Source organism: Oncorhynchus mykiss, chromosome 20 (assembly GCF_057628025.1).
Source record: "Oncorhynchus mykiss isolate SJ-2025 chromosome 20, ASM5762802v1, whole genome shotgun sequence".
Taxonomy (NCBI): Eukaryota; Metazoa; Chordata; class Actinopteri; order Salmoniformes; family Salmonidae; genus Oncorhynchus; species Oncorhynchus mykiss.
This window is the reverse complement of record NC_143041.1, coordinates 15,864,007-15,881,557: the sequence shown is the minus strand read 5'-3', so window position 1 is coordinate 15,881,557 and position 17,551 is coordinate 15,864,007. Positions and strand designations below refer to the sequence as shown.

Below are 17,551 nucleotides of genomic sequence, written 5' to 3'. Positions count from 1 at the left end.
GTCATTCTGCCCATGAACAAAGCAGTTAACCCACTGTTACTAGACCGTCATTGTAAATAAGAATTTGTTTTTAACTGACTTGCCTAGTTAAATAAATAAAAATAAAAAATATATATAGGTGGTAGTGGGAATCTCTCTTGTATTGGAAGGTGAGAAGGTGGCTGTGTGGGTCAGAGGTAAGAGGTCAGGACTTACTGAGGAGATGGTAGTTGGAGTCTCTCTCGTATTTGAAGGTGAGACGTCCATAGCTGACATGGTTCAGGTTCTTGAGCCACTCAAAGTAGGACACTGTCACACCACCGGCGTTCAGGTACATGTCCTGGGGGAGGGAGAAACACACACAGGAGGGTAAACAGATAAATGTCTCTGTCTGGGATTGTTGAGTGAGTCTTCAGCTTCTTGATTGGTTAATGAGAGAACTGCAGACACTGTGAATGTGTGCATGACGCCTTAACATGCAAATGTGTGTTTTATTCGTGTGTGTGTGTGTTCTTACAGGGATGACCATGACTTTGTTCTCTAGGAAGATCTTGTCAGCGTCGGGTGTGGTTGGGCCGTTGGCTCCCTCAGCAATGATCTAGAACAAACAACAACACTGGCTAGAGCAGAGGACTGTGGGTAGTGTAGTTTAAACTTGAGAGGAAAATATAGGGTATTGTGCATAGTGTAGTTTAGATAGGGGTGTTGTCTGTAATGTAGTACCTTGGCCTTGATTCTGTGGGCGTTGTTGCGTGTGAGCTGCTTTTCGCTGGCGGCAGGGATCAGGATGTGACACTGCGCTTCCAGGAGGCTGCCCTCGTATGGCTGAGCCCCGGGGAAACCTACGATCGTACCATGTTGCTGCGCACAGACATGCAAAGACACAGGTAAGTATGAGAGAGAGAGGAAGCCTTTGGCCAGCTCATATTCAGAGCAAGAGAGGGAGGAAGAGAGGAAGGGGGGTAAACAGAAAGAAGAAGAGAGAGAGAGAGAGAATGCAGGAGAGTAAGAGAGTATTTTTACCAGTTTGTAGTCCTCCAGCTGCTTGGGGTCAATGCCCTCTGGGTTGTAGATGCTGCCGTCATACTCAGCGATGCCCACACACTTAGCACCATACCTGTGGAGGTACCGCATGGAGTGGAGACCCACATTACCAAAGCCCTAATGATGACAGAAAGGGAGAGAAATCATTATCATTATGTCGTCATCACTACCACCACCTGCGCAGAAACACCCGACCAGGCCTGATCTCAGCTCCACTACATACACATGACATTAGTGCCCCCATGTGGCCCCCCTCTGTCACTGCAGAAGCCACAGCCACAGATTACTAGCTAATGAACTGAAACAGCAAATAAGCAGAGCGAGAGGACTGAAACCAGGTAATATCAAATATTATCCAAACCTGGTACAACTGGGAAATGTGGCTTTAACTATGACGAGTATATAACGCTGCTATAAGCCCTGCACAATAGATACTGTAGTTGAGAGGCGTGTGTGTCCACAGCAGCAGTGGCCGACGTCTATAAATACTCAGAGATCAGCTCCTTTCCTCCGTCTATCCCTCCATTATCCTCACTTCCGTTTCTCTCAGTTATCCTCTCCTTTGTTGCAGTATAAATCTGACCACTCCTTTCCTCAACTCTCTCTGTCATCTGCTAGATGACAACATTACAGATCTGCGTACTCACTAAATCTCCCAGAAAATCTAATCACACACACACACACACACACACACACACTAGATAGGCAGGGCACAGGGTGAGCTCTCTCCACCTCACCCCTCTCCCTGCAACCACTACACACAAACAGACATTCCTCACCTCCAACCTCTCTCTGTTTAGTCAGTCAGTCTGTACATCAGGCACCAAGGCGAGATGCGAGTATATCAACAGATCTCTACTGCTGTTGCCATTAACTTTCATCCTAACTTAATCGGTAGTACATTCACCCTTACACTGAGTGACCTACACACAAACACATACCTTGTTGTACACTCTCCGCAGCTCATTACAGGGAAAGGGTGATAATTATAGACAGGCTTCCAGGAAAGAGGACAAGGCCATGGAGCCTGCAAGTGTGTGTGTGTGCGTCTGCGTGTGTGTGTATATAGTCAGGTCCGGGCTTCTTCATGTATCGCTCCGAAAGATATAAAGACCTCTCTGGGAAGAAGAAGGGCGGGGGTGTATGCTTCATGTTCATATTCTTTATCCCTTTCGACTTGTGTGTGTGTATAAGGTAGTAGTTTTGGAATTGTTAGGTTAGATTACTCGTTGGTCATTACTGCATTGTCGGAACTAGAAGCACAAGCATTTCGCTACACTCGCATTAACATCTGCTAACCATGTGTATGTGACAAATACATTTTATTTTATTATTATTATTATTTTATAGCTCGGGGACACTTAAAAAGTTCCTTGTTTTCCATGAAAACATACATGAAATGAGTTGCAAAATAAATAGTGAATATAGTCAAGACGTTGACAAGGTTATAAATAATGATTTTTTATTGAAATAATAATTGTGTCCTTCAAACTTTGCTTTCATCGAAGAGTCCTCCATTTGCAGCAATTACAGCCTTGCAGACCTTTGGCATTCTAGTTCATTTGTTGAGGTAATCTGAAGAGATTCCACCACATGCTTCCTGAAGCACCTCGCACAAATTGGATTGGCTTGATGGGCACTTATTATGTACCATACGGTCAAGCAGCTCCCAAAACTGCTCAATAGGGTTGAGATCCGGTGACTGTGCTGGCCACTCAATTTTAGACAGAATACCAGCTGACAGCTTCTTCCCTAAATAGTAATTGCATAGTTTGGAGCTGTGCTTTGGGTCATTGTCTTGTTTTAGGAGGAAATTGGCTCCAATTAAGGGCCATCCACAGGGTATGTATGGCATGGCGTTGCAAATGGAGTGATAGCCTTCCTTCTTCAAGATCCCTTTTACCCTGTACAAACCTCCCACTTTACCACCACCAAAGCACCTCCAGACCATCACATTGCCTCCACCATCCTTGACAGATGGCGTCAAGCACTCCTCCAGCATCATTTCATTTGTTCTACGTCTCACAAATGTCCTTTTTTTGTGATCCGAACACCTCAAACTTAGATTTGTCTATCCAAAACACTTTTTTCCAATCTTCCTCTGTCCAGTGTCTGTGTTCTTTATCCCATCTTAATATTTTATTTTTATTGGCCAGTCTGAGATATGGCTTTTTCTTTGCAACTCTGCCTAGATGGCTAGCATCCCGGAGTCGCCTCTTCAATGCTGATGGTGAGACTGGTGTTTTGCGGGTACTATTTAATGAAGCTGCCAGTTGAGGATATGTGAGGCGTCTGTTTCTCAAACTATACACTAATGTACCTGTCCTCTTGCTCAGGGCCTCCCACTCCTCCTTCTATTCTGGTTAGGGCCAGTTTGCGCTGTTCTGTGAAGGGAGTAGTACACAACGTTGTACGAGATCATCAGTTTCTTGGCAATAACTCGCATGGAATAGCCTTCATTTCTCAGAACAAGAATAGACTGATGAATTTCAGAATTAAGTTCTTTGTTTCTGGTCATTTTGAGTCTGTAATCGAACCATGCTCCAGATGCTCAACTAGTCTAAAGAAGGCCAGTTAAATCTTTAATCAGCACAACCGTTTTCAGCTGTGCTAACATAATTGCAAAAGGGTATACTGACGATCAATTAGCCTTTTAAATAAAGGATAATTTAAAAAAAATTAAATGATAAACTTGGATTAGCTAACACAAAGTGCCATTGGAACACAGGGGTGATGGTTACTGATAATGGGCCTCTGTACGCCTATGTAGTTATTCCATAAAAAAATCTGCCGTTTCCAGCTACACTAGTCATTTACAACATTAACAATGTCTACACTGTATTTCTGATCAATTTGATGTTATTTTAATGGGGAGAAAATGTGCTTTTCTTTCAAAAACAAGGACATTTCTAACTGACCCCAAACTTTTGAACGGTAGTGTATATTCAAGAGTCTTTTAACGAATGTATGTTAAAATAAATAATTTAAGTAAAACAGTAAAAAGTAAAACAGATAAACAGTTCTACAACTAAACATCAAGAATCCGCAAAGTGCCTGCCCTGCCAAAAAATGTGCAACAGTTTACATCCTGTGTTTACATCCTGTGGCGTACTGCATTAGCATCGAATAGTCCCCGCCATTTACTTTTCAGGGAAGCCAGGAATCAATACACACAGTCAGTTAGGAAAGCAAAGGCTACCTTTTTCAAACAGAAATTTGCATCCTATAGCTCTAACTCCAAACAGTTCTGGGACACTGTAAAGTCCATGGAGAATAAGAGCACCTCCTCCCAGCTGCCCACTGCACTGAGGCTAGGAAACACCACTGATAAATCCACGATAATCAAGAATTTCAATAAGCCTTTCTCTACAGCTGGCCATGCTTTCCTCCTGGCTACCCCAACCCAGGACAACAGCTCCGCATACCCTGCAGCTACTTGCCCAAGCCTTCCCAGCTTCTTCTTCACCCAAATCCAGATAGCAGATGTTCTGAAAGAGCTGCAAAACCTGGACTGTACAAATCAGCTGGGCTACACAATCTGGACCCTCTCTTTCTAAAATTATCTGCCGCCATTGTTGCAACCCCTATTACTAGTCTGTTCAACCTCTCTTTCGTATCGTCTGAGATTCCCAAAGATTGGAAAGCTGCCGCGGTCATCCCCCTCTTCAAAGGGGGTGACACTCTAGACCCAAACTGTTACAGACCTATATCCATCCGGCTCTGCCTTTCTAAAGTCTTCAAAAGCCAAGTTAACAAACAGATCACTGACCATTTTCAATCCCACAGTACCTTCTCCGCTGTGCAATCCGGTTTCCGAGCTGGTCACTGGTGCACCTCAGCCACGCGCAAAGTGCTAAACGATATCATAACCGCCATCGATAAAAGACAGTACTGTGCAGCCATCTTCATAGACTTGGCCAAGGCTTTCAACTCTGTCAATCACCGTATTCTTATCGGCAGACTCAACAGCCTTGGTTTCTCTAATGACTGCCTCGCCTGGTTCACCAACTACTTCTCAGATAGAGTTCAGTGTGTCAAATCGGAGGGCCTGTTGTCCGGACCTCTGGCAGTCTCTATGGGGTTACCACAGGGTTCAATTCTCGGGCCGACTCTTTCCTATGTATATAACAATGATGTCGCTCTTACTGCGGGTGAGTCCTTGATCCACCTTTACACAGACGACACCATTTTGTATACATCTGGCTCTTCTTTGGACACTGTGTTAACAACCCTCCAAACGAGCTTCAATGCCACACAACACTCCTTCCGTGGCCTCCAACTGCTCTTAAACGCTAGTAAAACTAAATGCATGCTCTTTAACCAATCGCTGCCTGCACCTGCACGCCCGACTATCATCACTACTCTGGACGGTTCTGACTTAGAATATGTGGACAACTACAAATACCTAGGTGTCTGGCTAGACTGTAAACTCTCCTTCCAGACTCATATCAAGCATCTCTAATCCAAAATTAAATCTATAATCAGCTTCCTATTTCGCAACAAAGCCTCCTTCACTCACGCTGCCAAACATACCCTCATAAAACTGACTATCCTTCTGATCCTCGACTTCGGGCGATGTCATTTACAAAATAGCCTCCAACACTCTACTCAGCAAACTGGATGCAGTCTATCACAGTGCCATCCGTTTTGTCACCAAAGCCCAATATACCACCCACCACTGCGACCTGTATGCTCTCGTCGGCTGGCCCTCGCTACATATTCGTCGCCAGACCCACTGGCTCCAGGTCATCTATAAGTCTTTGCTAGGTAAAGCTCCACCTTATCTCCCCCCACACCTCACCATAACAACACCCACCCGTAGCACGTGCTCCAGCAGGTATATCTCACTGGTCATCCCCAAATTCAACACCTCCTTTGGCTGCCTGTCCTTCCAGTTATCTGCTGCCAATGACTGGAACAAATTGCAAAAATCGCTGAAGTTGGAAACTTATCTCCCTCACTAACTTTAAGAATCAGCTATCTGAGCAGCTTACCGATCGCTGCAGCTGTACACAACCCATCTGTAAATAGCCCATTCAACTACCTACCTCATCCCCATATTGTTTTTATTTACTTTTTTTGCTCTTTTGCACTCGTATCTCTACTTGCACATCATCATCTGCACATCTATCACTCCAGTGTTAATTTTCTAAATTGTAATTACTTCGCTACTATTGGCATATTTATTGCCTTACCTCCTTACTTCATTTGCACATACTGTATGTAGATTTTTATATTGTGTTATTGACTGTGCGTTTGTTTGTGTAACTGTGTTGTTGTTTTTGTCACACTGCTTTGCTTTATCTTGGCCAGGTCGCAGTTGTAAATGAGAACTTGTTCTCAACTGGCCGACCTGGTTGAACAAAGGTGAAATAAAAAAAATATATATTTTTTATTATTATTAGTTCTCGGCTCTAACGCTGATATTTTTATACAAGGAGTACATATGATGATCTTCAGAGCACACAAATACATTCAGGAGCACGATTGAATTATTTCACTAGTTTACTGATAAGAAATTTCTAAAAGTTAATGATTCCGTTGAAAGTGCCCCCGGACCGTTGGAATTTGGAAGCAAAATAGCCTCATAACATCAAAGATTCACTACTATATTTTAGTGTACACTTTTAGAAGTAAAGGTGCCTGGAAGAACCTTTTTGGGTTGCCACACTGGCAGAACCTTTCCAGTTGAAAAAGGTTCCTCAAGGAACCCCTCTGAAATGGTCTTCAAGGCATCCCTACGCAAAGGTTCAAACTGGAATCTTTTTTGGATGGAAGGGATTACATTTTGAACCTTTTTAATAATATAGGAGGTGGCAGCCTATGAGATTGGAGGCGTGGCTTTCAGGTAGCTATTTCTGGACACCTGTTAGCGTAAATGTAATTCCTGTTCATCATGTTAAATTTGTACACTGCTACCTAAAACATTACTTGAATATTTATACATATTACATATTCTACTACATTAATAATATTGTTGATTACATAGTAATAAAGTGGCAACTATTCCAAATTTGGCATTTGAGGAGCTCATACACCTCTATTAGCTCATTGAAACTACTAAACTGTCAGTGTTCAACCTTAACATCTAGATGACAAGACAGCAGAACAGATTCCTGGAATTACATTTTCTCTAGTTGGTGGCCAAAAAAAAGCCAAGCCCCTACTAGGCCATGCCTTCACTCCAGGGTCCCATCTAGAACCCATTGTTACATCAAACCATTCAAGGTTCCTCCAAGATCCCCTCAACAAACCCAAGGTGAAAATATGAACCACTGACTAGCAATGGTTCCATGAGGAACTCCAGGGGTTCCTTGAGGATCTCCAGGGTTCCTCGAGTCACCACCACTAATTCTAAGTGTCGGTATGGGGTTGTTTTCTGCATATGCATCCTTATGTAGACACCAAACCCACTACTGGCGTGCGTGGCCAAAGACCTCCATTTTCATGTAATCCATCAAATGTAAACGCCTGGAGTTTGCTAAACGGCATTGGCACTTGGATCGGAACCCGTCCTATGGTCAGATGACATGAAAATAGAGCTCTTTGGCCATGCACACCAGTGGTGGGTTTGTCATCAAAATAAAAGTATATGCGTGTAGTGTGCATATGCGTGCACGTATGTGTGTATGTGTCGGTGTGTGTACCTGGATTATGAATGTCTTGTCCTGGAAGCCGGGGTTCAGGCCCAGCATGCTCATGTAGGAAGCCTCGTTGATGAAGTTCTCAATGCCATGGAACACTCCGCGACCGGTGGCTGAGATACGACCGTGGATACCGCCCTGGCTGATGGGTTTCCCTGTCACACATGCGTGGGCGTTGATGTCCTGCACACACATAGACATTCCCAGAGGCACACACAGAGACACACACATTAGAGCATATGTTTAATTGGATTACATCTGTTGGCCATTTGTCAAACTGTCAGATAGAACCTTAGCATAATTATGAGAGTACCCATACTACCCTTGGTCCCGACTACTGAACCACAATACCCATACTGCTCTGTGGACCAGACTACAGAACTTCGGTACCCACACTGCTCTGGGGGTAAAACAACAGAACTATAAGTACAGTGCCTTCGGAAAGTATTCAGACCCATTGATTTTTTCCCACATTATGTTACCATACAGGCTTATTGTAAAACAGGTATTTTGACATTATTGAAAATGTATTAAAAATTACAAATTAAAAAATAAATACCTCATTCAAATAAGTATTTTGACCCTTTGCTATGAGACTCAAAATTGAGCTCAGGTGAATCCTTTCATTGGTTATCCATGCGATAAATACTACAACATAATTCCACCTGTGGTAAATTCAATTGATTGGACATGATTTGGGCTCCCGAGTGGCGCAGCGGTCTAAGGCACTGCATCTCTGTGATAAGAGGCATCACTACAGACCCTGGTTCAATCCAGGCTGTATCACAACCGCCATGGGTAGGAGTCCCATAGGGCGGCGCACGTCTTAACTGACATGCCTAATTAAATCAAAAATGAATTGGAAAGGCACACACCTGGCTATATAAAGGTTAACAGTGCATGTCAGAGCAAAAACTCTACCATGAGGTCAAAGGAATTGTCCGTAGAGCTCCGAGACAGCATTGCGTCAAGGCACAGATCTGGGGAAGGGTACCAAAATAATTCTGCAATATTGGAGATCCCCAAGAACACAGTGGCCATCCATCATTCCTAAATGGAAGAAGTTTGGAACAACCAAGACTCTTCCTAGCTCTGGCCGCCCGGCCAAACTGAGCAATCGGGGGAGAAGGGCCTTAGTCAGTGAGCTAACCAAGAACCCGAGTGGCCAGACGAAAGCCACTCCTCATTAAAAGTCACGACAGCCCGCTTGGAGTTTGCCAAAAGGCACCTAAAGACTCTCAGACCATGAGAAACAATATTCTCTGGTCTGATGAAACCAAGATTGAACTCACATCTGGAGGAAACCTGGCACCATCCCTATGGTGAAGCATGGTGGTGGTAGCATCATGCTGAGGGGATGTTTTTCAGGGGCCGGGAAACTAGTCAGGTTTGAGGGAAAGTTGAACGGAGCAAAGTACAGAGAGTTCCTTGATGAAAACCTGATCCAGAGCGCTCAGAACCTGACAGGGGCAAATGTTCACCTTCCAACGGGACAACAACCCTAAGCACACAGCCAAGACAAAGCAAGAGTGGCTTAGGGACAAGTCCCTGAATGTCCTTGAGTGGCCCAGCCAGATCCCGGACTTGAACCCGATCGAACATCTCTGGAGAGACCTGAAAATAGCTGTGCAGCAACGCTTCACATCCAACCTGAAAGAGCTTGAGAGGATCTGCAGAGAAGAATGGGAGAAACTCCCCAAATACAGGTGTGCCACGCTTGTGGCGTCATACCCAAGAAAACTTGAGGCTGTAATCACTGCCAAAGTACTGTGTAAAGGGTTTATTTATATATTTATGTAATGTGATATATATATATTTATTTTATATACATTAGCAAAAAATGTATAAAAACCTGTTTTTGTTTTGTCGTTATGGGGTATAGTGTGTAGATTGATGAGGGGATAAAAACAATTTAATCAATTATAGAATAAGGCTGTAATGTAACAAAACATGGAAAAAGTCAAAGGGTCTGAATACTTTCCTAAGGCACTGTATATGGAGTGTTCGGCCTGAGCAAGGCTCTGTGAGGATTCGCTAATCACATAATGAGTCGTTTTTTTTAATGCTATGTAATTTGTAGATGGAGCGCAGAGGGCCTGAGAGTTGTAATCAGTCTCCCTCTACACACCCTGCAAACTCCAACTAAGGGTCTTTACTACTGTAGTGGAAGGAGAACTGGAGAGATAAAAACAGAGAGAGGGGGAGGGATTTAGACAGAGAAAGAGTGACCACATATGCCCTGTGAGGCACTGACTAGGTTACTCTGAGCTCAGTATGGGAATGAATGGCCAAACACTAAACAATAATGACTTTGGTCGTGTTGGGATCAGTGTGTGTGTGTGTGGTAACTCACAGTGTGTGCAATGGTGTTGGCGTATGTGTCAGCGATCCAGGACATCTCTCTCTCTCCGGTGCTCATGTCAGGAGCAGGCACATCAATACCTGGCCCTAAGGGGAGGAGGGGGAAGGGGAGTAAAGGTATAGGTGAGGAAGGGGAGCATGTACACACCCTACATATTTCTCTCCCGTACGTACGCGCACACACAACTTTTTTTGCTCACAAACATACACAATCACACACTACACATGTTTGAGATAAACGTATTAATACATCTCTATACTTGTACATAGGGTTACAAAGGGTTGGAAATCTTCTGGTAAGTTTCCGGAATTTGGGGAATTTTGCTTAAATTCATCAAAAAAGTTAGCTTTTAACAGTGAACATTTTTTGTGGGATACACATAGGCAACTCTTGGTCTTCTGACATATTTTGGTTAAACTATCCAGAATTTAATGGAATTGCAACCCTCTGCATGCACAGTGCACTCTTTCATCTCATGTAAAGCTGATTCTCAAGATCTTGCACACGATGGAGATGCTATTGAGCCCACACTACTATACTGTCTGAGCCTAGGACTATATGCTTTCTGGAAAGTTTTGATTACAATACTGGATGGGGTGAATATATTTTATATGACATACATTATATTTTGTTAACTAGTAAATAGTAGCCTACATCAAAGAGTGTTTAATTAATTTAGAACTTGTTAATCATTTCTGCTAGTTAGGTTTTACTGCCAGGTTTTAGCTTGCTGGAGCCTGCTAACTGAGGAGTGTTAATTCACCTGTTTCCATACATGTTCCATTTTAAAACATTTATCATCTTACAAAGGAGTTGTTTAATCTAACTGCTTAGCTATTTATCTGTACATGGAATTGTATTATTTATTTTTTTACAATAACATTTCTAATCTTTACAGGAAAATGCCACGAGCACTATCTGATGTGTGGAGACATTTCCCTGCAGCTAATGTAGAAGGAAAAGCTGTGTACATTTGCAAATACTGTGCCAAATCATATGTGAAGAATGCAACAAAGATGCAGAATCATCTGGCCAAGTGCATAAAGTTCCCTCACCGCTCACAACAAGCAACCTCTGACAACAGTCCCTCTACTTCTATTCAAGGTAAAAATGATGAATCAGACACCTTATCGTTCATGGTCCTTCTGGAATCAGAAGGTTTTTTTTACTCAATGGAGCAACGTAGTCAGAGAAATGCTGACGAATGCCTTGCTCGAGCTGTGTATGCAACTGGTTCACTTCTGATGCTCACAGGCAATGTGTATTGGAAGAGATTTCTGAATGTTCTTCGCCCAGCATACACCCCTCCAACCAGACATGCTTAATCTACTAATTTGCTGGATGCAGAGTTCAAGTGAAGGTGAAGCAAATCATAGAGAAAGCAGACTGTATTACAATCATCTCTGATGGGTGGTCGATTGTTCGTGGGCAAGCAATAATTAACATCATCATCTCCACCCCTAAACCAGTATTCTACAAGAGCACAGACACAAGTGACAACAGACACACCGGTCTCTACATTGCAGATGAGCTGAAGACAGTCATCAATGACCTTGGACCACAGAAGGTATGTATTTTCACTGGTAACAGGCAATGCTGTGAACATGAAGGATGCTTGGTCTAAAGTGGAGGAGTCCTACCCTCACATCACACCCATTGGCTGTGCTGCTCATGCATTGAATCTGCTCCTCAATGACATCATGGTACTGAAAACAATGGATACACTCTACAAGAGAGCCAAGGAAATGGTTAGGTATGTGAAGGGTCATCAAGATATAGCAGCAATTTACTTCACCAAGCAAAGTGAGAAGAATAAGAGCACCACATTGAAGCTGTCCAGTCACACCCGTTGGGGTGGTGTTGTCATCATGTTTGTCTCCTGGAGGGGAAGGAGTCTCTCCAAGAAATTGCCATATCACAGTCTGCCGAAATGGACAGCCCCATCAAGAGGACCCTCCTGGATGATGTATTTTGGGAGAGTGGTAAGCAGCCTGAAACCTATAGCAGTAGCCATTGCACCAATTGAGGGAGACAATGCCATCCTGTCTGATGTTCAGACTCTGCTTGCAGATGTAAGAGAAGAAATCCGTAATGCCCTGCCCACTTCACTGTTGCTCCAAGCAGAGGAAACTACAATTCTGAAATACATCAAAAAGCGTGAAGACCTCTGTCTGAAGCCCATACACGCCGCAGCGTTCATGTTGGACCCCAAGTACGCTGGCAAGAGCATCCTGTTTGGTGCAGAGATCAAAGCCTATGGTGTCATCACTACCGTGTCTCGCCACCTTGGCCTTGGATGAGGGCCAGGTTCTTGGCAGTCTGATGAAGTACACTTCCGAGCAAGGGCTTTGGCATGGAGATGCAATATGGCAGTCCTGCCAACATATCTCATCAGCCACCTGGTGGAAGGGACTTTGAGGATCTGAGACTCTTTCCCCTGTTGCCTCCATCATCCGCTAAAATCCCACCAACATCAGCAGCCTTAGAGCGCAACTGGTCCTTGTTTGGGTTGAAAAATTGGTGGCCATCCATGCAAATTTTTGGCTTTTTGAGCCTGAAAATGAGCCATCCTCAACAAGGTTAGAAAGTGACAGTGAAGATGAGGCCTCAGAGTCTGATGTTCAAGAGGTGGACATTGAGGAGGTCCAGAGAGAAGACATGGAAGCCTGAGAGGAAGACAACCAAAGCTTTAGTTTCTAGACTATCATTTTACAGATGTATGTTGAAAACGTTTTTGGGCGATGCGATGGATCATTGGTGATCATCCCATGTGAAGAGTCAAATCATTTAATTAAAGTTCAATTAAACTAAATGGTTTAATCATTTCCAATTATGTCTACTTATAATAAGGTAAAAGGTTTATGTTTCTGTCTCCATATGATATTATAAATATATCCAATGCAAAAAACATCTACATTTAAATAGTATTAATAATAATTTGCATATATTTTGGTTAATTCCCATATATTCCCGTTAATTCCCTTTGAAAGTTTCCACCTTTGAATATTCCCCAAAATTTGCAACCCTACTTACATATTCTAAATATACACCAACTAGTTCGTTTCTACAGTATATATGTTACTATATGTTTAATACTGTACAGTGGCTGACTGGAGGTTTCTGAATGCCCACTATACCCTGATGGCAGAGAGAGAGACATGTCTAAATACCAGACTCTCTGTGGTATAAACAGGGTGTGGTATGTAGCGAGGGACATTCTCATGTGTTCCCGGGGCCCCAACAGCTGGAGAACAGAGATGGGGGGGGGGGGCTGACTGACTGGAAGAGGGGTCTACTACCCCATCACTATTATTACATGTAAGGGAGAGACATCTCTATGTGTTTTAACACGTCACAGTCATTAGCATACAGGATCATAGGGGACAACTGGCTACGTAAGACTGTGTGAGGCACACAGTCACGCTTACCGATGAAGCCTTTCTTGGCCAGCTCAATGGTAAACCTCCTAGTGATCTTCTCCAGCTCATTGTCCTGGAGAGAGAGTGTGAGAGAGAGAGTGAGAGAGAGAGAGAGAGAGAGAGAGAGAGAGAGAGAGAGAGAGAGAGCAATGTTAACTTTTCATTTCTTATAGTTTTTTGTTAATATTGTTTGGTGTTCTCACGTTTGTTTATTTCACTTGATATGGCAATGCAAACACGTTTCCCATGACAATAAAGAAAGGTCCTTTGAATGTAATTGAATTGAGATGAGGGAGAGGGAGAGAGAGCGCAATGGAGAGAGAGGGGAAATAAAGAGGGCGAGAGAGAGAGCGAGAAATAGAAAGGGGAGAGCGATAAAGATAATTAATTGATCACAGTGTGCACAAGGAGAGAGAGGGGGAGGGGTGGGTTGAGAGAAGGGTTTCCTTTGTCTCTGCCAGCTGAAGGACATACTAGTGTAGACACTGTGGCTGTCCCCGACAACAAATATTGGTCATAAGTTCTTAACGTGTATTTTTGTTGTTGTTATACAGACACACCTTATGTGTTTTAACAAAATCAACTATAGTGAGCTTGTCTGATGCTTTAAGGGAGCTGTTTGATGAAATAATTGAGATGGAGTCGCCTCTTCACTGTTGATGTTGAGACTGGTGTTTTGCGGGTACTATTTAATGAAACTGCCAGTTGAGGACTTGTGAGGCATCTGTTTCTCAAACTAGACACTCTAATGTACTTGTCCTCTTGCTCAGTTGTGTACCGGGGCCTCCCACTCCCCTTTCTATTCTGGTTAGAGCCAGTTTGCGCTGTTCTGTGAAGGGAGTAGTATATAGCATTGTACAAGATCTTCAGCTTCTTGGCAATTTCTCACATGGAAAAGCCTTCATTTCTCAGAACAAGAATAGACTGATGAGTTTCAGAAGAATGTTATTTGTTTCTGGCCATTTTGGGACTTTAAAATCGAACCCACAAACTAGTCTAAAGAAGGCCAGTTGTATTGCTTCTTTAAATCTGCACAACAGTTTTCAGCTGTGCTAACATAAGGGTTTTCTAATGATCAATTAGCCTTTTAAAATGATAAACTTGGATTAGCTAACACAACGTGCCATTGGAACGCAGGAGTGATGGTTGCTGATAATGAGCCTCTTTACGCCTATGTAGAAATATTTTATAAAAAAATCTGCCGTTTCCAGCTACAATAGTCATTTACAACATTAACAATGTTTACACTGTATTTCTGATCAATTTAATGTTATTTTAATGGAATTTTTTTTGCTTTTCTTTCAAAAACAAGGACATTTCTAAGTGACCCCAAACTTTTGAACGGTAGTGTACGTTGGCAGTAGAATGGCCTTACTGACGAGCTCGGTGACTTTCAACATGGCACCGACATAGGATGCCACCTTCCCAACAAGTCAGTTCGTCAAATTTCAGCCCTGCTAGAGTTGCTCCGGTCAACTGTAAGTGCTGTTATTGTGAAGTGGAAACGTCTAGGAGCAACAATGGCTCGCAGCGAAGTGGTAAGCCACACAAGATAACAGAACAGGACCGCCGGGTACTGAAGCGCGTAGCAACGTAAAAATTGTCTGTCTTTGGTTGCAACACTCACTACCGAGTTCCAAACTGCCTCTGGAAGCAATGTCAGCACAAGAACTGTTCGTCGGGAGAATCATGAAATCTGTATGCATGGCCAAGCAGCCGCAAACAAGCCCAAGATCACCATGCACAATGCCAAGTTGTCGGCTGGAGTGCCGTCATTGGATTCTTGAGCAGTGGAAACGCGTTCTCTGGAGTGATCTGGCAGTCCAACGGACAAATCTGGGTTTGGTGGATGCCAGGAGAATGCAACCTGCCCCAATGCATAGTGCAAACTGTAAAGTTTTGGTGGAGGAAGAATGATGGTCTGGGGCTGTTTTTCATAGTTTGGGCTAGGCCGCTTAGTTCCAGTGAAGGGAAATCTTAATGTTACAGCATACAATGACATTCTAAACAATTCTTCCAACTTTGTGGCAACAGTTTGGGGAAGTCCTTTTCCTGTTTCAGCATGACAATGCCCTGTGCACAAAGCGAGGTCCATACAGAAATGGTTTGTCGAAATCGGTGATGAAGAACTTCATTGGCCTGCACAGAGCCCTGAACTCAACCCCATCGAATACCTTTGGGATGAATTGGAACGTCGACTGTGAGCCAGGCCTACTCGCCGAACATCAGCACCAGACCTCACAAATGGTCTTGAGGCTGAATGGAAGCAAGTCACCGCAGCAATGTTCCAACATCTAGTAGAAATCATTCCCAGAAGAGTGGAGTCTGTCATAGTAGCAAAGGGGGGGGGACCAACTCCATATTAATGCCCATGATTTTGGAATGAGATGTTCGATGTCCACATACTTTTGGTCATGTAATCTATCTATGACATAATGTTATAACAGAAAGCCATAGCAAACAGCCCTAACTCCAAATGATATAAATAAACAGTATATCTTGCTCTGTGGTGAGTGTATATGTGTAGAGAACAGGAGAAATGAGGAGATGCTAAAAGGATAAGACTAAACCTCTGATTTTCTTCTATGCTGGAGGGGAAAATACAGAAAGTGTGTGTGTGTAAAGGGGTCACTGGAATATATCACTGATGTGACAGGGAGTAAGATGTGCTTCCTGTGCATCAGAGCGTTCCCACCATAATCGCCTGCTATGGTGTGTGTGTGTGTGTGTGTGTGTGTGCGCGTGTCAGGGTTTCCGTGGCCCTGGACATTTGACCGGCAGCATTTTAATTTAATGGACATTTCAGAAATGTACTGGACCCATATGCATTGGGTGCGTAACCTGATTAGGGCACCCACCCACAGTGCTCAGGGTGACAGAAATCACATGTAGATGATGGTAAATCATATTAACAGAACATGCAACTTGAGGATGCAACGATGTGTGGTCCTTCTTACCGAATTCTGATGCGCACTTTGAAGACCTTAGAATAACTGCCACATTTACTTTTCCTGTGCCAACAACACCAATAACGAACAGCAACATCACTAGCCTATGTCAAGCTACTGTCCCCAAAGTAGAACATTTGAACAATTCTATTGGTCAGATTGCCGAGAAAGAAATAGCCTATTCTGAACAGACTCTGGGACAGTTGTGGAACGATAGATCCCAAATTCATACAACCAGGTGGCCTAGGCTACATCAAAAAATAAAAACATTTAAAGCAATGAGTTTAAAGCAGCAGATCAAAATGTTTAGCTTAAAATGTTGATAAACTATTATTTCTTCACATTATAAGCGCAGCAATGTGCACAAGGAAGTAGGCTACGTACGAATGTTTGTTCCTTAATGCAATTGGTGGGAAAACACTGTTGTCAAAAGCTCACTGCACATACGAGCGGTTTCATGCGGCAGATGAAAATATCCGTTTGAAATTGAGAAAAAAGGGGAAATCTAATCTGCAATAACTTGCATGGGTTGCTAATATGACTAGGATTGTGCCTTTGGCTCCTGGACAATGAAAGAAAGTGTATATAAAATAATTGCCTCCAGGGATATGGTCTGATTTTGGCTAGGCTACTTTGAGGCAAGGTAAGACATGCTCATAATATGTAGTACGGCATTCCGGTTTCAAACAATTAAATACAGTACCAGTCAAAAGTTTGGACACACTTCCTCTTTTAAGGGTGTTCTTTATTTTTACTATTTTCTACATTGTAGAATAATAGAGAAGACATCAAAACTATGAAATAACACATACGGAATCAAGTAGCCTGCCTTCCGTTGCCTACAGCGGCTTGCGAAAGTATTCACCCCCTTGGCATTTTTCCTATTTTGTTTCCTTAAACGTGGAATTAAAATAGTTTTTTTTTTTGTGGGAGGGGGGGGGGGGGGGGGGTTGTATCATCAATACCACAGATTCTCAATGGGATTGAGGTCTGAGCTTTGACTAGGCCATTCCAATACATTTAAATGTTTTCCCTTAAACCACTCGAATGTTGCTATAGCAGTATGCATAAGGTCATTGTCTCAAATTTCTGGAACAGGTTTCCCTCAAGAATTTCCCTGTATTTAACGCCATCCATCATTCCTTAAATTCTGAC

General features: G+C 43.1%; 1 protein-coding gene across 1 annotated transcript in view; it reads right to left on the bottom strand.

The window, feature by feature from the left end:
* gdh03 (glutamate dehydrogenase 3) overlaps window positions 1-17,551 on the bottom strand; it is a gene marked incomplete at its 3' end in the record, with an annotated part of 135,318 nt that overhangs the window by 105,250 nt on the left and 12,517 nt on the right. Inside the window, 7 exon segments of the mRNA NM_001172531.1 lie at window positions 196-319; window positions 497-577; window positions 703-840; window positions 1,003-1,140; window positions 7,671-7,850; window positions 10,021-10,115; window positions 13,458-13,521. Of these exon segments, the coding sequence (NP_001166002.1) occupies window positions 196-319; window positions 497-577; window positions 703-840; window positions 1,003-1,140; window positions 7,671-7,850; window positions 10,021-10,115; window positions 13,458-13,521 (820 nt within the window).